Source organism: Chiloscyllium punctatum, chromosome 3 (assembly GCF_047496795.1).
Source record: "Chiloscyllium punctatum isolate Juve2018m chromosome 3, sChiPun1.3, whole genome shotgun sequence".
Classification (NCBI taxonomy): domain Eukaryota; kingdom Metazoa; phylum Chordata; class Chondrichthyes; order Orectolobiformes; family Hemiscylliidae; genus Chiloscyllium; species Chiloscyllium punctatum.
In genome coordinates this window covers 25259883-25280868 of record NC_092741.1, presented here as the reverse complement: position 1 = coordinate 25280868, position 20986 = coordinate 25259883, and the positions used below count along the sequence as shown (strand labels likewise).

At 46.8% G+C, this 20986-nt stretch overlaps 1 protein-coding gene across 1 annotated transcript; it reads left to right on the top strand.

The window, feature by feature from the left end:
- The first annotated feature begins 1198 nt into the window (after positions 1 to 1198).
- Positions 1199 to 20789, top strand: LOC140454011 (EH domain-containing protein 3-like). The gene is made up of 2 exons (XM_072548940.1): positions 1199 to 1626; positions 20733 to 20789. Exons 1-2 carry the CDS (start codon positions 1199 to 1201, stop codon positions 20758 to 20760), a joined length of 456 nt encoding a protein of 151 aa, XP_072405041.1. The 3' UTR covers positions 20761 to 20789.
- The last annotated feature ends 197 nt before the right edge of the window (positions 20790 to 20986 follow it).

Genomic DNA, 20986 nt, shown 5'->3' with positions numbered 1-20986 from the left:
TAGAGGTTTACAAAATTATGAGGGGCATGGATAGAATAAATAGACAAAGTCTTTTCCCTGGCGTCAGGGATTCCAGAACTAGAGGGCATAGGTTTAGGGTGAGAGGGAAAAGATATAAAAGAGAGCTAAGGGGCAACTTTTTCACACAGAGGGTGGTACGTGTATGAAATGAGCTGCTAGAGGAAGTGGTGGAGGCTGGTACAATTGCAACATTTACGAGGCATTTGGATGGGTATATGAATAGGAAGGGTTTGGAGGGATATGGTCCGGGTGCTGGCAGTGGAACTAGATTGGGTTGGGATATCTGGTTGACATGAACAGGTTGACCGAAGGATCTGTTTTCATGCTGTACATCTCTATGACTCTAAGCCTGAGGTCAAATGTCCTGGACCGCTGAAGTGTTCTCTGACTGGGTGGGAACACTCCTGTCTGTTGATTGTTCTGCGGTTTCTATTCATTCATTGCCACAGCCTGTCAGTCTCACCAATGTACCATGCCTCTCGGCATCCTTGCCTGCAGTGTATGAGATAGACAATGTTGACTGAGTCACATGAGTACCTGCCACATACATGATGGGAGGCATCACCATGCGTAAAATCACCACTACTCGTTACACCAGCATCTCCAAATCGTGGAAACCAACATGGTCATTCAAACAGATGAGAGACTTAAACAATCCAGGTCTTTTTCAATATATAATTTCAGTTACATCACCCTGTAAACCCTTGCTATAAATTCTGAGTCTTACCATCTTATGCTCCACAACCACCTGATGAAGGAACAGTGCTCTGAAAGCTGGTGCTTCCAATTAAACCTGTTGGACTATAACCTGGTGTTGTGCGATTTTTTACTTTGGACACCTCAGTCCAACACCAGCACCTCCAAATCATGGTGAAACTAGTTAGTTAATTGGGTTAATGAGCTAAGTCAGTCAGTTAACTTGAAGTTCGTTAATTAAATTTAGTCAAGTGAGCTAACATAGTTGCCTAATTAGATGAAGCTGGTTAGTTGATTTAGTCAAGTAAGCTCGGTGAAACTGGCTAGTTCAGTGAGATAAGACGGAGATGGCGAAGTTCTTGACTGTCAACGGTGACAGGAAGAATGGGGTCGAGAAACTTATCAGCCACGCCTGAATAGCGGAGCAGACTGGATGGGCTGAACGGCCTAATTCCCGCTTCCCCCGACCCGCGCGTGCAGGATGAAGCCGTTGGTTGACGTCACTGGAAGAGGACGGCGCGCGGGGGCGGGAGCTGTCTCGAGCTGCGGCTCCTTAAAGCGGAGCGGCTTCGGGGGAGACTTTCAGGAGGAGGGACGGGCTTCGGGCTTTAAGGAGGTTATTGTTGTCGCTGTAAACTGCTGCTTTAGTCTGGGTTTACATTTTCCCAGGTTATCCGGCAGCATGTTCAGCTGGCTGGGGGCGCATGACCGCGGCAAGAAGGATCCCGAGGTATTTCAGACGGTGACGGACGGCCTGAAGAAGCTCTACAAAAGCAAGCTGCTTCCCCTGGAGGAACATTACCGCTTCCACGAGTTCCACTCGCCCGCCCTGGACAATGCGGATTTCGACAACAAGCCCATGCTGCTGCTGGTCGGTCAGTACTCCACCGGCAAGACCACCTTCATCAGGTGAGCACACACCAGCCGGACCCTCACTCACTGTCACCCCCCTGGGTGAGAGGGAGAGGGTATTGCACAGGGGAATCAGGCTGCACTGACCCTCACTCACTGTCACCCCCCTGGGCGAGAGGGAGAGGGTATTGCACAGGGAAATCAGGCTGCACTGACCCTCACTCACTGTACCCCCCCCCCCCCCCTCCTGCTGCTATGAGTGAAATCTGTCCCCAGGATGGGAATGTTGCTGTTTGGAGAAACCAGATTCCCCCCTGTGTTCATCTTGCCCAGGGTAGAGGTCTCACTGAAGAGAGAAATGGCTTTTTGCATCTGACCTTTTATCTGTATTTAATATACACAGGGAATAGAATCAGACAGCAAGAACGCAGGCATTTTGGTCAAACTCCTCTGACCAGGCATCCCAATCTGATCCCATTTGGCCCATATCCCTCTTGAGTCCTTCCTATTTGTGTTACAGCTTGGCTTTATTTAGTTCTGGATTAATGGTGCTGGAAGAGCACATCAGTTCAGGCAGCATCCAAGAAGCTTCGAAATCGACATTTTGGGCAAAAGCCCTTCATCAGAAATAAAGGCAGTGAGCCTGAAGCGTGGAGAGAGAAGCTAGAAGAGGGTGGGGGTGGGGAGAAAGTAGCATAGAGTACAATGGGTGAGTTGGGGAGGGGATGAGGGTGATCGGTCTGGGAGGAGAGGCTGGAGTGGATAGGTGGAAAAGGAGATAGGCAGGTAGGACAAGTCATGGGGACAGTGCAGAGCTGGAAGTTTAGAACTAGGGTGAGGTGGGGGAAGGGGAAATGAGGAAGCTGTTGAAGTCCACATTGATGCCCTGGGGTTGAAGTGTTCTGAGGAGGAAGATGAGGTGTTCTTCCTCCAGGCGTCTGGTGAGGGAGCGGCGGTGAAGGAGTCCCAGGACCTCCGTGTCCTTGGCAGAGTGGGAGTTGAAATATTGGGCCACGGGGTGGTGTGGTTGATTGGTGCAGGTGTCCCAGAGATGTTCCCTAAAGTGCTCTGCTAGGAGGCGCCCAGTCTCCCCAATGTAGAGGAGACTGCATCGGGAGCAACGGATACACTGAACCGAGGTTCTGCTCAAGAAAAAGGAGGCATATGTCAGACATAGCCAGTTGGAGTCAAGTGAATCCTGAGAGAGGTAGAAGAGCAGTGAGAATATCTTCAAGAGGGAAATCAGAAAGAACATGAGGTAGCTTTGAATAGTTATGGAGAATCTGAAGAGGCTGAGTACACGAAAGGCAGAAGAGAAACTAGGGGGAAGAATTGCTCTCACTGAAGAGCAATGTGACTCCTGTCTGGAACCACACAAGATGGGTGAGATACTAAATGAATATCTCGCACCCTCTCCACGGTAAATAATGACATGGACGCTGTGGTACTTGTAGGAAACGAAGTAGTGATTGTATTGAAAAGTCTTCATCCAAGAGAAGAGAAGAGGAGATGCTGGAAGTCTATCAAGGTAGATAAATTGCCAGTATTTCCCAAGCATTGTAGCAAGCCAGGTATGATTACTTGGCCCCTTTTTTTTATTTTCTTAGATATTTGTCATTGACAGCCACGTGAACTAATGGAAGACTGAAGGTTGGCTAATGTGCTATTGCTTAAGGCTATAAGCAAAGCCTGGCAACTATAGACTGGTGAGCCTGACCAGTGGTCAGCGCTATTCTCTCTGGTTACTGTTTTGTCCTGAATATTTGTAGAGTACCTTTGGATTTCCCTTAACCCTATTTGCCAAAGGTATTTCATGTCTCATTTTTTTTTGCCTTCCTGATTTCCCTGTTCAGTGTAACAGGCAATAGAAATATACTTTTCTAGGGATTCACTTTAACCTGACTATCTATACCTTGACATATGCTTCCTTTTTGTCCAAATTCTTTCTCGGTCATCCAGCATTCCTTCCACCTACCAGCCTTGCCCTTCACCCTAACAAGAACATAGTGTCTCTGGATGTTATTTTGCTTTTGAAGGCTTCCCATTTTCCAGATGTCTCCTCACCTGTAAACGTCAGCCCCAATCATCTTTTGAAAGATCTCTCCCCATACTGTCAAAATTGGCCTTCCTCCAATTTAGTACTTCAGCTTTTAGATCGGTCTATCCTTATCATTATTTCAAAACTCACAGAATTATGGTCACTAGTCCCATAATGTTCCCCCAACTACAGCTGTTACTCACCCTGCCTTATTTCCCAAGAGTAGGTCAAGTTGTACACCTTTTTCTCTAGAGGTGCACATATAAACATTCAAATTTTCTTGTGCACTAAACAAATTCTGCACCCCCCCAACCCCCAGCCCTCGTCCCAGTTGATGTTTGTTTTTTCCCCTACCATAAGTACCCTATTATTCTTACAGATAGCAGAGGTCTCCTTACAAGTTTGTTTCTCAATTTCCCTCTGAGTATTGTATTATAGACCTGCCCACCCCCCCCCCCCCCCACATAAGGAATCACTATGATTGAAGAAATGATCTATCCTAGTATGGATTCCTGTTAACAGGCAGTTTGTTCACAGGCTTCTTGCATGGAGTGAAGAAGCCACTACTTTAGAGACCGTGTGTGCTTGTGTTTTTCTAACTATTGGGTAAGTATTCTCAGGATGATACATTGCAACACTGTCTCCTGTTCAATTCCTACGCAGGAGAGAAATCACTGGTATCATGACTTTCATGAAAAATAAAATTTCCATAGTTCAGTTAAATGAATGTGGTGAAGTATTGAAGATTTTAAGAGGAATAATTCCACTAATTCAGAGAAGGAGTCTGCATTAAATGGAGAGCACTTGGCCTATTGTATGCCTGAAATACACAGTCAAACAGACATTGGAGATGAAGTCAAATAGTTAGTGTGTGGGGAATGGCTTTCAGTCCAGCAATATTCTGGGTGCAGTCACACTAACATCTTGTGCAGTTCCAGAACCTCCTCCCAGATTTGAACCAGCATTTTGTTTGGAATAAATATATTAAAAATGCCATTTGCTGTACCCATTTTGTTTCCTGCATCAAAGCACAGTTTCACATTTCCTTGACTCTTAAACTCTCTTGGGATCTTTATTTTGAATTTGGGGTGGATGTGAAGGGATAGGAGAACTTGCGCTGGTTTAGGCTGCCATAAACTGGTTTCCCTGTTGCTGTTCTCTACAGTAATTTTTAAAATTCAGATGGTGAGTCCCACTGTCTTGTCAACAAATGACTGGGACAGACCAGCCAAAGAGGAATTCAACAAAAGCTGTAACGCAATGAACCCACTGTTGTTGTGCTCATCCTCTTGCAGCCTGACAATGGAACCTGACCAAGTTTACTGACAAACTGGTGTTTAATTGATTATGACTAAACTAAAACAAACATATTAATCAGTGTATTCAGTCTGCAATATTACATTGACTACAAATGACTAGAGCAATGTAATACATTTAGTCACCATGGGATTGACTCCGCTCATTCGCCAAGATACGTTGTTGGACTTGGCCCTTGGAAATGAGTTGGGCCAATTTGGATGAAGTGGTAATAGGAGACAGGAGACCATGATCATTGGAGCTGGTGCTACAAGATGGTGTTGGAGAATGACATGCAGCAATTCAGGGTGAGAAAAACATTTGACAAGAAAGCTGGTCAGATTGACTGGAACAAAGAGGATGGCAGGAAAACCAGGAACTGAAATGGGCTACCTTCCAAAAAGAGATGGTTGAGGTCCAGTTAAAGTATGTTCCCTCCAAACAGGAGAAGGTAGGACAAAAATCGAGTCCCTCAATCAGAAAGGAGGTAGAAAGCAACATTGGCAAGAAAAGTGCTTCTAAATAAGGTGTATGGCAGAAAATACAGTTAAGAAGCTGTTGGCATATTAAAGGTTCAGAGGTGAGGCAAAAAAAAAGCACATTATGACAAAAACCAGCAGCTAACAAAGAGGAATCCCACTCTTCAATAGAGAGATAAGAGATCAAGGAAGAATAGAACCGATTAGAGACCAGAGAGAGGATTTACAAGGAGGGAGGTGGTATGGCAAAGTTGTGAAATGAACACTTTGCATCTATCTTTAATAGAAGAGAAGGATGTTGCCCAGGCCATGGTGACCGAGGAGGGAACATGGTCACAAGAGGGTTCAAATAGGGACAGGGGATACAAGCTGTCGTTAATATCTGGTCCTTTTGATTTGAATTAGTTTTTCTGTGAAGCGGTACAAACACCAGAGAATGCCACTGTACTGGAAAGACTAGGAAAGTAGATTAAACCATTGGGAGGTGCTGCCATATAGAGAATGATGCACCCACCAACAGATTCTGGGGCAACTTCCGTGCAGTTAAGTCTATTGAATGGACTCTCGGCTCCAATGATGCTGAGTGTGCTGCATCGCACAGGGCGTACAAGAGAGATCAATGTTACCTGTAGTCCTCCGTCTAAATATCTTGTTCTGAGCCTTGCTGTGATATGCCTGTAGTGCTCATAAACAAAGCTCTTCACTGTACTTTGTACACATGCCAATAAATCAATTACCTGGATCCAGCAGGTTTCTGAACCTCACTAATCTGAGTGACACTGAACTGGATTGAGAAACAACCTTTCTCCTCATCCCCTCTACTATGTCCAGTGTCTGATTATCAGGAAAAGGGAATATTCTATTGCCCATGTAGAGAGTGGAGTTTTCATCCTGACCTGTTGTTCCTTACAACAGTAACCAGTGTTCACCGCTTCTACTCTCTTCCCTCTTTCTGGTTCCTGGTGCCTGGGCCACTCCAATTCAAATTTGAGGTGTCTATAGTGTGACTGGGAATTCATGACGAATTCTAAATGCATGAGGAATGTGTCTGGCACTTTCTGGTTCTACTTATAAGATCCTTCCCCCTCCAGACTCCACTCCACACCCATCTCCACCCCTCTCACCTACCCCTCCTGTTCCTGAGCCTCCATGCAAGCTCCCACTTTCCTGCCCCCTTTCATTGTGCTGCAGAGTTCAACAAGTGCAACCTCTGACCTCCGACACAAGAGCACAAAGGTGACTGTTGTATGTCACTTTTAAATAAACATCAGGTGCCTCGTGATTCTCGTGTGTAACTACCTTTCAGATGAAGGTGGGACATCATTACAAAAGGGGCTCACTATAATGAGTAATGATGGGATACAAATCCGTTTCCTGCTCACAAGAATTCATCTTGGAATGGAGAATTTTTAGTACCTATCTCATTACGTTAGCCTGTGGCCATGTTTCCCACTCCTTCAGAGCTCATGAAATTTCCTTGAGTGTGCCTGTGATCAGGTTCACTCAGTAAATGTCTTGTTCTTCCTGCAGCTCCCAGTGTGTTTTTGAATGTTAACTCCATTATAGAGTTGAAATGATAAATCCATTATAGAGAACCGGCGACAAAACAAATAACCTTCAGGAGTTCTTCCAGATGCTGTGATGAAAGACTCAACTTTTACAAATGGTGAACACAGTCTGTTTAAACACTTTCCAGTAATTTAATAATTCAGTGTGGAACTCGCTCAGAATGAGTGTGTTAGAGAATGATTTGAAATCTGACCACTGCATGATTTCACATGTAACAACTTCAGTACTTTGTGGTCTGTAACATATCCTAATTACACTGAACTCATTTACAGAGTGGTCATTCTGGAATTATATCTGGCACCAGATCCTCCTTAATCCCCATGTGGGAATAAATCATTTTTAACAATTACAACAGAGAAATTTTGCTGTCGTGATTAATCTTTGTTTCCCAATGAAAGACATGGCACCCATGGACAATTGGCTTTCACCCCTGTAAGTACTGTTTGAAGACTTTAAGCTCATGTCACAAATGTCCAGAAATTGGTCAGAAATGAATCTGAAACTATCCAATAATTAGAACTGCTCTGTCAGGGACCGATCAACCAGAGCTGGAACCAAATTCTAGTTATTGTGTGGCTGGAAAACCACATAGTTCTTCCATATTGGGTTGAGGGAGTGGAGAGGAACATGGCAGATGGAACAGGATTTTGGGAAATGTGATGGGAGCAAAATATGGACCAAATAAACAAGTGGAATGTTTTGAATTGGTGAGTGACTGGAAAATGTTGGTGTTCAGAATGGCGTGAATGTCCTTTTTTGTGAACCGTAGAAAGTTAATGGACAGGTTCAGCAAGCTATTAGAGAAACAAATTATATTGTATCCTTTTGTTACGACGAGAGTGGAGAGTAAAGAAAGTTTGCATCAATTGTAGCGGGGATAGGCTCCAGGGGAGTGGGGGGTGGTATATTGTCAGGTAAGTGAGAAAAAGCTTGGCCTCCATCAGGGGGCCAGTTTGTAGTTGGGGAAATGTTGGTTCAGCTGGGACAAATTTGGAGGGGAGTGGGGCTGATGGATCTGGTGGGGTTGAGAGGAAGGTGGTGATGTGTTGAAGAGGCAGTGTCAGGTTCAGAGGTTCAAGGAATGGGGTGCGGTGCTCCCAGGTCTGGAAGGAGAAGTCTGTTCTACCTGGGTCACTTTGGGTGGGGTTTCACATTATTGAGGTGGGGGGGGGTGGAGCTGTGTATTGTGTGGTGAAGGAGAAATGCAGGTGGTTGTCAATTCTAATCCTGTTGGCAGGATTAGGGGGTGTCTGTTCAGGGGCAGCTTTTGGTTGTAATGGAGTTGGGTCGAAATAAGGTTTAAAGCCTAGGCAAAAGGAGGGGTTGTTCTTTTGCTGGTGATGGATTGGCGGGAAGTGTCAGTTCCAATGGGACTGTGGTAGTGAAGGGGAGTAGTGGGTCGGTAATGAGGTATTGGCAGACTCCTGGGATTGGTGGGGAGTTGAAGGTATTTTGGGTCCAGCTGGGTCAGTTTGTCCAGTCTGCCTAGGTCATGTCGGGGATGTTATCGGGGTCAAGGGGAACAGCGGAAGTTGTTAGTGACAATGACTGGTTCACAAATGGTGTTTTGAGGCCAACTTTGATGTTACTGAGGCCGAATAATTTTGAATGAAGAGTAAATGCTGTATTCTTGGTTAGGGATATAATGACTGACTGTCAGTAGATGGCAGTATTTATAAACAAGATTGAAAATGTGTTGCTAGAAAAGCGCAGCAGGTCAGGCAGCATCCAAGGAGCAGGAGAATCGATGTTTCGGGCATTAGCCCTTCTTCAGGAATGAGGAAAGTGTGTCCAGCAAGCTAAGATAAAAGGTAGGGAGGAGGGACTTGGGGGAGGGGTGTTGGAAATGTGATAGGTGGAAGGAGGTTAAGGTGAGGGTGATAGGCCGGAGTGGGGGTGGAGGCAGAGAGGTTAGGAAGGTGGTGCTGAGTTCGAGGGTTGGGACTGAGACAAGGTGGGGGGAGGGGAAATGAGGAAACTGGAGAAATCTGACTTTATCCCTTATGGTTGGAGGGTTCCTAGGCGGAAGATGAGGCGCTCTTCCTCTAGCCGTTGTGTTGCGATGGCCTGGCGATGTGGGAGTGGGAGTGGGAGTGGGAGTGGGAGTGGGAGTGGGAGTGGGAGTGGGAGTGGGAGTGGGAGTGGGAGTGGGAGTGGGAGTGGGAGTGGGAGTGGGAGTGGGAGTGGGAGTGGGAGGTCCGACTGTCCCAGAGGTGTTCTCTGAAACGTTCCGCAAGTAGGCGGCCTGTCTCCCCAATATAGAGGAGGCCACATCGGGTGCAGTAAATGATGTGTGTGGAGGTTCAGGTGAATTTGTGGCGGATATGGAAGGATCCCTTGGGGCCTTGGAGAAAAGTAACGGGGGAGGTATGGGCGCAAGTTTTGCATTTCTTGCGGTTGCAGGGGAAGGTGCTGGGAGTGGATGTTGGGTTGGTGGGGGGTGTGGACCTGACGAGGGAGTCAGGGAGGGAGTGGCCTTTTCGTAACACTGATAGGGGAGGGGAGGGTCTGTTTAGAGATGGCGGAAAGGATGGAGGATGATACGATGTATATGAAGGTAGGTGAGGACCAGTGGGGTTCTGGCCTGGTGGCGATCGGAGGGGCGGTGCTTAAGGGCGGAGGAGCGGGAAGTGGGGGAGATGCGGTGGAGAGCATCGTCGATCATGTCTGGGGGGGAAATTGCGGTCTTCGAAGAAGGAGGCCATCTGGGTTGTATGGAATTGGAACTGGTTCTCCTGGGAGCAGATGCGGCGGAGACGAAGGAATTGGGAACATGGGATGACATTTGTACAGGAGGCAGGGTGGGAGGAGGTGTAGTCTAGGTATCTGTGGGAGTCGGTCGGTTTATAGTAAATGTCTGTGTTGATTCGGTCACCCGAGATAGAAATGGAGAGGTCGAGGAAGGGGAGGGAGGAGTCTGAGACAGTCCCGGTAAATTTGAGGTCAGGGTGTAAGGTGTTGGTAAAGTGGATGAACTGTTCAACCTCATGGGAGCACGAGGCAGCGCCGATACAGTCATCGATGTAGCGGAGGAAAAGGTGGGGGGTGGTGCCAGTGTAGCTGCGGAAGATGGACTGTTCCACATATCCTACGAAGAGGCAGGCATAGCTGGGGCCCATGTGGGTGCCCATGGCTACTCCTTTGGTTTGGAGGAAGTGGGATGATTGGAAAGAGAAGTTGTTCAGGGTGAGGACCAGTTCAGTCAGTTGAAGGAGGGTGTCAGTGGAAGGGTACTGGTTGGTACGGCGGGAAAGGAAGAAGTGGAGGGCTTTGAGCCCTTCGTGATGGGGGATGGAAGTGTACAGGGACTGGATGTCCATGGTGAATATAAGGCGTTGGGGACCGGGGAAGCAAAAATCGTGGAGGGTCTGGGTGGCGTCCTGAATGTAGGTGGGTAGTTCTTGGACTAAGGGGGACAGGACCGAGTCGAGGTATGCAAAGATGAGTTCAGTGGGGCAGGAGCAGGCTGAGACAATCGCCACCAGGACAGAACCCCACTGGTCCTCCAACTACCACCCCACCAACCTCCATATACATCGTATCATCTGTAGTCATTTCTGCCACCTCCACACGGACCCCACCGCCAGGGATATATTTCCCTCCTCTCCCCTATCAGTGTTCCATAAAGACTACTCACTCCGTGACTCCCTCGTCAGGTCCACACCCCCCATCAACCCAATCTCCACTCCTGGCACCTTCCCCTGCAACCGCAAGAAATGCAAAACTTGTACCCACACCTCCCCCCTTACTTCCCTCCAAGGCCCCAAGGGATCCTTCCATATCTGCCACAAATTCACCTGAACCTCCACACACATCATTTACTGCATCCGCTGCACCCGATGTGGCCTCCTCTATATTGGGGAGACAGGCTGCCTACTTGCGGAACATTTCAGAGAACACTTCTGGGACACCCGGACCAACCAACCCAACCACCCCGTGGCTCAACACTTCAACTTCCCCTCCCACTCCAACAAGGACATGCAGGTCCTTGGACTCCTCCATCGCCAGACCATAGCAACACAACGGTTGGAGGAAGCACACCTCATCTTCTGCCTAGGAACCCTCCAACCACAAGAGATGAACTCAGATTTCTCCAGTTTCCTCATTTCCCCTCTTTCTCCTTTCTTCCCCGCCCCCCCCCCCCGCGACCTTGTCTTAGTCCCAACCCTCAAACTCAGTACCACCTTCCTAACCTGCAATCTTTTCTTCCTGACCTCTCCGTCCCCACACCCACTCCGACCTATCACCCTCACCTTAACCTCCTTCCAACTATCACATTTCCAACGCCCCTCCCCAAAGCCCCCCCTCCTACCTTTTATCTTAGCCTGCTGGACACACTTTCCTCATTCCTGGAGAAGGGCTCATGCCCGAAACGTCAATTCTCCTGCTCCTTGGATGCTGCCTGACCTGCTGCGCTTTTCCAGCAACACGTTTTCAGCTCTGATCTCCAGCATCTGCTGTCCTCACTTTCTCCTTTTTATAAACAGGATCCCAGGATTCTGAGATGGGCCATTGGAGGAATTGGTCAAATTCCCAATATGGGCACATGTATATAATCTGTCTAACGAACAGTTATTGTATTCACGAGTCGGCAGGTATAATGGTATACCTTTCTCTAGGTAAGGAGACCAGAATTATACAATGTGCAGTTTGGGCAAGACAGAACAATTTCAGAATTAAGCACCTCTCACTGTTCAATATGTACAAAAAGGCTTTCAGAAAAATTTCATTCCAATTCCTGTGTAAAACATGTTTGAATTAATCCACCTTTTTATTTTTTTTGATGAAAGAGATTTTTCAAGATTTCTGACGTCTTGTTCAAACTCCTTCAGGAAATCAAATGCTAGTTCTTCATATTCTTTCCATTCAAATTAACTGAGAAGTCCTGCAATGGAATTAAGAATATAGACATTTAATTCTCATTTCTTGTGATAAAACCTGTCTGGATCTGAGTAGATTAACAGGGCAATAAGAACATTAATCAGTCTTCCAGCCTTTTGAGAACCCTCCATCATGCAGTTCAATTGTGATTACAGAAACAAAATCAATAGGTGATCAGAATGGACAGAACTGTGGCTGATAAGGGGATGCATTTTTGTGAGGTGTTGCAATAAATGGATTGACATTTCAGAAAATTGAACAAGGAAATTTTGGGTGTGCCAATATTTGTAGGAAGCATTACTTGAGATAGTAACTAGCAAAGCAAATGGAATGTTGAGTTTATACTGAGAGGATGGATTACAGAATGAGGGATGTTTTGCTGAACCACAGTGGAAGTCTGGAATTGCCCCAACTTGAGCATTGATTGGCATTTCAGGAAATATGTGAGGTTGCAAAGAGGTTTTATGAAAATGGTTTCACAAAGGAGGACTAAGCAACTGATCAGAAACAAGGAAATGGAATGTGAATGAAATCTGTTTTTAAAAAAAAACATGGACTACAAAAACTCATGTGCTTTACTCTGCCATTCAATGAGGTCATGGCTGATCAAATAATAAGACCATAAGACATTGGAGCACAAATTAGACGATTCAGCCATCAAGTCTGCTTCACCATTCAATCATGGTTGACCAGTTTCTCAACCCCATTCTCCTGCTTTCTCCTGGTAATCCTTGATACTCAAGAACTTAATAAGACCATAAGACATAATGCTCAATTCCACTTTTCTGTCTTTTTCCCCATAAGCCTAAATTCTGTTGCTGTTTAAAAATCTGTCTATCATAGACGTGAATGAACTTCATGACCCAGCCTCTGCAGTCATTCTTTCCCTCTGAGAGAAATAGTTCTTGCTCCTCTCCCGGTTAAAATATAACCGCTAACTAACTGCTTGTTGACCCCGAGAGCAATGACCCATCATGGGCTTTCCACTGGAAATAATTTTCATTTGTGCACATTTACTCCCGTTGTAATGAAGGAGCACTCTCTACCAAGTTTCCGACTGGAAAAGATGCACAAGAGATCAGGTAAGGTTAGCAGTTTTCTTTCTTGACTACATTCGTGAACCAATAGGTTTGTTTTCTGACAATCGGCAATGATATCATCATTGTGATGATTAGACTCCAGATACTTATTGAACTCATTCCACCATTTCCTGTGGCAGGTTTGGAATCCGGATCCCCAGAATGTTAACTGGTGTTTTTTTTTGGGGGGGGCGGGTTAATAGTCCAGCAATCATTTGGCTCAGTCATTGCCTCTGCATGTCAGATAGTTTGTTCTTACATCGCTTCCAAAATGGTGACCAGCTTCTGGATCAATTCTGTCAGAGCCTGGTTTGAAGGTAAATTGAATTCTTTTCTGTTTTGTTTGGGTTTTCTTACATTGGGAGCTCAGAATCTGGATCTTCTGGTCCACAGCTACAAGATCTGTACAGTTAACAATGGACATCCCCGAATTAAACGCAGCTGCAATGCTGTTCTCAAACTGTTAGGATCTGACTGTAGCTAAGGGTAGTGGCCACACATTGAACTGAATTCATTCAGCTAATTGACCTATCTAGGCTGTCCCTGGTGAGAGATGAACATCACTGAAGGCAGACAAATGCCAGAAATGTTTCAGACTACAGGTATTAATCAAGAAACTCTGTGAATGTTCTGGGGACCTGGGTTCAAACCCTGCCAAGGCAGATGGTAGAATTTGAATTCCGTCTATTTTTGTGGAGTTAGGAATGTACTGATGACTGTGAAACCATTGTCAACTTGTCAAAAAAACCCATCTGGTTCATTAATGTCAGTCAGAGAAGACAATCACCCGTCCTCACCTCACGTGACTCTCAACCCACAGCAATGTCGTTGACTTGTGCTGCTATCTGAATTGGCCAATCAAGCCATTCAGTTGGATCAATTGCTACAAACTCTGAAGGAAACGTAACTGGACTGACATCCTGGCATCAACCTAGGCATCTGAAACGACTGGCAGAAACTGGCCTGCTGACTCTGCAAAGTCTTCCTCGCTAACATCTCGGGGTGAGGGCCCAAATTGGGAGCTGTCTCACAGACTAGTCAAGCAAAAGCCTAACATGGTCATTGTCACTGAATCATACCTCACAGACAATGTACTAGACACCACCATCATGATCCCTAGATATGTCCTGTCACAGACCCCGCAGAGGGGCTTGCCCTGGAAGTCTGAAAGATGGACTTTGGACCCAATGAAGTCTCATGACTTCAGGTTAAACATGGGCAAAGAAACCTCTTGCTAATTATCATGTGCTGTCTTCTCTCTGCTAATGAATCGATAGTTCTCCACGTTGAACAATTCTTGGAGGAAGCAGTTAGAATTACAAAGGCACAATCTTACTCTGGGTTGGAAATTTCAGTGTCCATCCAAGAGTGGCTCAGCAGCAGCACTACTGTTTGTGCTGGTCAGATCCTGAAGGTTGGGTCTACAGCAGATGGTGAGGGAACCAACAAGAGCAAGAAACAGACCTCATTCTGATCAATCTGCCAGACACATCTCACCATGGCAATTGGCAAGAGTGACCACTGCACAGCCCTTGTGGAGACAAAATCCCACCTTCACATTGAGAATAGCTTCTATAGAGCTGTGTGGCACTTAACACAATGCTAAATGGCAAATCCACCAACTCCAGACTCTGCATCCATGAGGTGCTGTGTGCCATCAGCAGCAGAATTGTACTCCCGGCACAATTTGCGATCTCATCGCCCAGTATATTCCCCACTCAACCATTACCGTCAAGCCAGGAGATCAATCTTGGTTGAACCTGAGCTATAGATCAGGTGATGGAATAGGTAGTGAACAGGCAGATACGGCATGGGGAAAGTCTGAGAGGAGAGCTTGGCACTTGATCGGGCAAAGCCCTCTAATAGACAATAGATGCAGGAGTAGGCCATTCTGCCCTTCGAGCCTGCACCGCCACTCAACATGATCATGGCTGATCATTCCTAATCAGTATCCTGTTCCAGCCTTATCTACATACCCCTTGACTCCACTATCTTTAAGAGCTCTATCCAATTCTTTCTTAAAAGAATCCAGAGACTGGGCCTCCACTGCCCTCTGGGGCAGAGCATTCCACACAGCCACCACTCTCTGGGTGAAGTAGTTTCTCCTCATCTCTGTCCTAAATGGTCTACCCCGTATTTTTAAGTTGTGTCCTCTGGTTCGGCACTCCCCCATCAACGGAAATATGTTCCCTCCTGCCAGAGTGTCCAGTCCTTTCATAAGCCTATACGTTTCAATCAGATCCCCTCTCAGTCTTCTAAACTCAAGGGTATACAAGCCCAGTCGCTTCAGTCTTTCCGTGTAAGGCAATCCTGCCATTCCAGGAATTGACCTCGTCAACCTACGCTGCACTCCCTCAATAGCCAGAATGTCTCTCCTCAAATTTGGAGACCAGAACTGTACACAGTACTCCAGGTGTGGTCTCACCAGGGCCCTGTACAGCTGCAGAAGCACCTCTTTGCTTCTATACTCAATCCCTCTTGTTATGAAGGCCAGCATGCTATTTGCCTTCTTCACGACCTGCTGTACCTGCATGCTTGCCTTCATTGACTGGTGGACAAGAACACCCAGATCTCTCTGAACAGCCCCTTTACCTAATTTGATACCATTGAGGTAGTAATCTGCCTTCCTGTTCTTGCCACCAAAGTGGATAACCAGACATTTATCCACATTAAACTGCATCTGCCCACTCACCTAACTTGTCCAGGTCACCCTGTAATCCCCTAACATCCTCATCACATTTCACCCTACCACCTAGCTTTGTGTCATCAGCAAATTTGCTAATGTTATTGCTGATACCATCTTCTATATCATTTACATATATTGTAAAAAGCTGCGGTCCCAGCACGGATCCCTGCTATTATGTTGTGGCTATTATGGAGACTTGGATATCAAAGGGGCAGGAATGGTTGTTAGATATTCCAGGGTTTAGATAATTTCAAAAGGAATGAGGGTGAGATAAGAGGTGGAGGAGTGGCTTGGCTAATCAGCAATAGTATCACGGTTGCAGAAAGGGAGATCATCTAGGAGGGTTTGTCTATAAAGTCAGTGTGGGTGGAAGTCCGAAACAAGATTGGAGCAGCCACTTTATTTGGCAGCTTTCTACAGGACCCCCCCAATATCAACAGAGATATGGAAGAGCAGATGGGAGGCAGATTTTGGAAATGTGCAGAACTAACATGGGTGACTTAACTTCCCAATATTGATTGGAACCTGCTTAGTTCAAATAGTTTGGATGGAGCAGTTTTTGTCAGGTGTCCAGGAAGGGTTCCTGATGTAATAGGCCGACTAGAGGGGAGGCCATATTGGATTTGGTGCTTGGCAATGAACCATGCCAGGTGTCGGCTCTCTCTGTGGGAAAACCCCTCTATGACCTTTACTATACTCATGGAGAGGGTTAGGAGCAGACCGTGTGGGGAAAATATTTAATTGAGGGAAGGGGTAATTTACAATGCTATTAGTCAGGAACTGGGGTGCCTAAATTGGGAACAGATGTTCTCCGGGAAATGCGCAACAGAAATGTGGAGGTTGTTTAGGAAGCAACTGCTGATCGTGCTGGACAGGTTTATCTCACTGAGGTGAGGAAAAGATGGGAGGTTGAAAGAACCTTGGGTGACAAGGAATGTAGGGCATCTATTCAAGAGGAAGAAGGATGCTTACTTAAGATTGAGGAGGCAAGGATCATTCAGGACTTGAGGTTTACAAGGGAATGAGGAAGGAACTGAAGAATGGACTTGGGAGAGCTAGAAGGGGGCATGATAAAGCTTTAGTGAGTAGGATTAAGGGAAGCCCTAAGGTGTTCTATGCTTGTATAAGGAACAAGAGGATGGCCAGAGTGAGGTTAGGACTGATCAGGGATAGTGGAGGGAACTTGTGCATGGAGTTGGAGGAGGTAAGGGACGTTCTTACTGAATACTTTGCTTCAGTATTCACTGCTGAAAGGGACCTTGACATTTGAGGACAGCGTGAAACAGACTGATCTGCTGGAACAAGTTGATGTTAAGAAAGAGGATGTGTTGAAAATCTTGAAGAACATAAGGGTGGTTTGTACCCTGGGCCAGACAGGATATACCATAGATTACTACAGGAATCGAGGGAATAGTTTGCTGCACCATTGGCGATGATCTTTGCATCCTCACTGTCTACTGGAGTAGTACCAGACGATTGGAGGGTCAATAATGTACTTCCCTTGTTCAACAAAAGGAATTAGGACAATCCTGGAAATTACAGACCAGTCAGTGATGGGCAAAGTTTTTTGAGAGGGTTCTGAGACACAGGATTTATGATAACCTCTAATCAAACTATGGTTTTCCAAGTAATCAGCATGGCTTTGTGAGGGGCAGATTATGTCTGACAAACCTTATTGAATTCTTTTGAAGATGTGACAAAACGTATTGATGAAGGTAGAGCAGTGGATGTGGTGTACGTGGATTTTAGCAAGGTGTTTGATAAGGTTCCCCATGGTAGGCTCATTCAGAAAGTAAGGAGGGATGGTATACAAGGAAAGTTGTCTGTCTGGTTACAGAATTAACTGGCCCATAGACAGCAAGTGGTAGTAGGTGGAAGGTATTCAGCCTAGAGCTTTGTGACTAGTGGTGTTTCACAAGGATTGGTTCTGGGACCTCTCTCTTTGTGATTTTTATAAATGAGCTGGATGAGTAAGTTGAAGGGTGGATTAGTAAGTTTGCAATGACATGAAGGTTGGTGGAGTTGTGGATAGTGTGGTGGGCTGTTGTAGGTTGCAATGAGATATTGACAGAATGCAGAACTGGGCTGATAAATGGCAGGTAGAGTTCAACTTAGAAAAATGTAAAGTCATTCACTTTGGAAGGTCGAATTTGAATGCAAAATGCATGGTTAATGGCAGGATTCTTGGCAGTGTGGAGGAATAGAGGTATTTTGGGATCCATATCCATAGTTCCCACCAAGGTTGATTGGGTTGTTAAGAATGCAGATGGTGTGTTGGCTTTCATTCGCATGGGGATTGAGTTTAAGAATCGTGAAGTTATGCTGCACCTCTATAGAATCCTGGTTAGACTACACTTGGAGTATTGTGTTCAGTTCTGGTTGCTTCATTACAGGAAAGATGTGAAAGCTTTAGAGAGGATGTAGAGAAGATTTACCAGGGTGGGCAGACGCAGGTTTTGCACTTCCTGCGGTGGCAGGGGAGGGTGGCTTGTTAGGACCTGACCAGGTAGTCTTTGGATTAGTGGTGCTGGAAGAGCATAGCAGTTCAGGCAGCATTCGAGGAGCAGGAACAGTCTTTGCGGAAAGTGGATAGGGATGGGGAGGGACATATATTCCTGGTGGTGGTGTCCATTTGTAGGTGTGGAAATGTCGGCGGAGGTTGGTGTGGTGGAAGGTGAGGACCGGGGGGTTCTGTCCTTGTTGCGGTTGGAGGGTGAGGTTCGAGGGCCGAGATGTGGGATGTGGATGAGCTGGTTGAAGATGCCTTCCAATACAAGTGGGAGTGGAAATTTGGTGTTTAAAGGAGGAGGCCATCTGGTGCTCTGTGGTGGAACTGGTCCTCCTGGGAACAGATACGGAGGAGGAGGAATTGGGAATACTGGATAGCATTTTTGCAGGAGGTAGGGTGGGAGGAGGTGTATTCCAGGTAGCTGTGGGAGTTGGTGGGTTTGTAGAAAATGTCCGTGTTGAGTTGGTCACCGTTGATGGAGAGGTCCACGAAGGGGAGAGTAGTGTCAGAGATGGGCCAGGTGAATTTAAGTCTAGATTGGAGTGGTGCTGGAAAAGCACACCAGGTCAGGTAGTATCCGAGGAGCAGGAAAATCCCTTCATGAATTTTGTAATGGAGGTGGAGGTCCAGTGGTAGTTTGGCGCAGTGGACAAAGGAGGTACAGTGGGAGTTTGGTGGCTGCCTCAACCTGTCCAACCACTTCACCAATGCGCAGCCCTCCACGTCCTTTGCTCCATCCCCAACCTCCCTATCAAACCAGTGGACAAAGGGAGTACAGTGGTAGTTTGGTACACTGACCTCTACACCGCTGAAGCCAGGTGCCAACTCGAAGGCACCACCTCCTACCACCCCCTCGACCATGATCTTAAAACCCGCCCCCCCCCCCCCCCCCCCCCAATCACCAAACCATCATCTCCCAGACCACATGCGACCACATGCAACCTCATCATCTCAGGGGATCTCTCACCCACAGCTTCCAACCTCCTAGTTCAGGAACCATGCACTGCCTGATTTTGTATTTTCTTTTTAACCTCCTACCCAAGATCCACAAGCCTGCCCGCCCCGGCCGACCCATTGTCTCAGCCTGCTCCTGCCCCATCGAATTCATCTCCACCTACCTCCGATATTGTCCTATTTCCACCCACGCCCTCCACCACCTCCAACTTCCAAGACTTCCATTTCCCTGGCCTCCAACACCTCACCTTCACCACGGACATCTAGTCCCTCGACACCACCTCCATCCGCCATGACCAGGGCTTCCAAGCCCTCAGTTTCTTCCTCTCCTGAAGTCCCCACCAGTACCCTTCCACTGACATTCTTATTTATTTGGCTTAACTGGTTCCCCCCCCCCCCCCCCCCAACAATTTCTCCTTCCAATCCTCCCACTTTCTCCAGACGAAAAGGGTAGCTTTGGGCACCTGCATGGGCCCCAGCTATGCTTGTCTCTTTGTTGGCTATGATGGACAGTCCATCTTCTGGAGTTGCACCGGCACCACTTTTTCTTCTGCTACATTGACTGCATCAACACCACCTTGCGCTCCCACGAGGTGGTCAAGCAGATCATCAACTTCACCAACACATTCCACCCGACCTTAAATTCACCTGGACCATCTCTGATACCTTCCTCCCCTTCCGAGACCCCTCCATCTCCATTCACGAGGACCGACTCAACACTGACATTTTTCACAAACCCACCGACTCCCACAGGTCCTCCTCTCATTCTACATCCTGCAAAAATGCTATCCTGTATTCCCAATTCTTCCGCCTCCGCCGCATCTGCTCCCAGGAGGACCAGTTCCTCCACAGAACACACCAGATGGCTTCCTTCTTGAAAGACCGAAATTTCCCCTTCACCACATCTCATCCACGTTCTGCATCTCTGTCCTCGAACCCCACCCCTCCAACCTCAAAACGACAGAACCAACCTTCCACCCCACCAACCTCCACATAAATCGCACCATCCACCGACATTTCTGCCACCGACCAATGGACACCACCACCAGGGATATAGTTCCCTCCCCATCCCTATCTGCTTTCCACAAAGACCGTTCCCTCCATGACTACTTGGTCAGGTACATGCCCCCTCCCCTCCTGGCACCTTCCCCTGCCACCGCAGGAATTGCAAAACCTGCGCCCGCATCTCTCTCTTCACTCCAACCTCCATCCGAGGCCCCAAAGGAGCCTTCCACATCCATCAAAGTTTCACCTGCCCTTCCTCACATGTCATTTATTGTATCCGTTGCACCTGATGCGGTCTCCACTACGTTGCGAGAAGGTGTCCAGTCTCCCCAGAGCGCTTCAGAGAACATCTCTGGGACACCCGCACCAATCAACCCCACCACCCTGTGGTCAATCATTTCAACACCCCCTCCCATTCTACCGAGGACATGCAGATCCTGGGCCTCCATCACCACTCGCTCACCACCCTATGCCTGGAGGAAGAACGCCTTATCTTCTACCTCGGGGCCCTTCAACCCCAGGGCATCAATGTGGACTTCAGTTTCCTTATTTCCCTCCTTTTTTTTTCATTTGCAGTGATTCACAGATTCCCTTTACTTAAAGATATTCCACAGAGAAACTGTGTGTCAGTACCTCATTTTTCAAAATACGTTTCTTTGCTCTTCAGGTCAAAAGATCAAAAGTTGAAGGGATGAGGCATATATATCCTCCCACATGGTCCCGATTCTTCGGGTAATGGCCAAAGCTTGCAATCCAGCTCTCTTAAAACCTCTTGAGCTAGGGACAGACATCACCAAGAGAAAGTTCTCAGTTAATCTATTTCATTGGCACTTTTTCTTTTTTCTTGAAATATCTCATTTACCTATACTTATGGTGGTTATTCATATTCCATGTTGTGTCATTTTCCAACTACCAGTGATG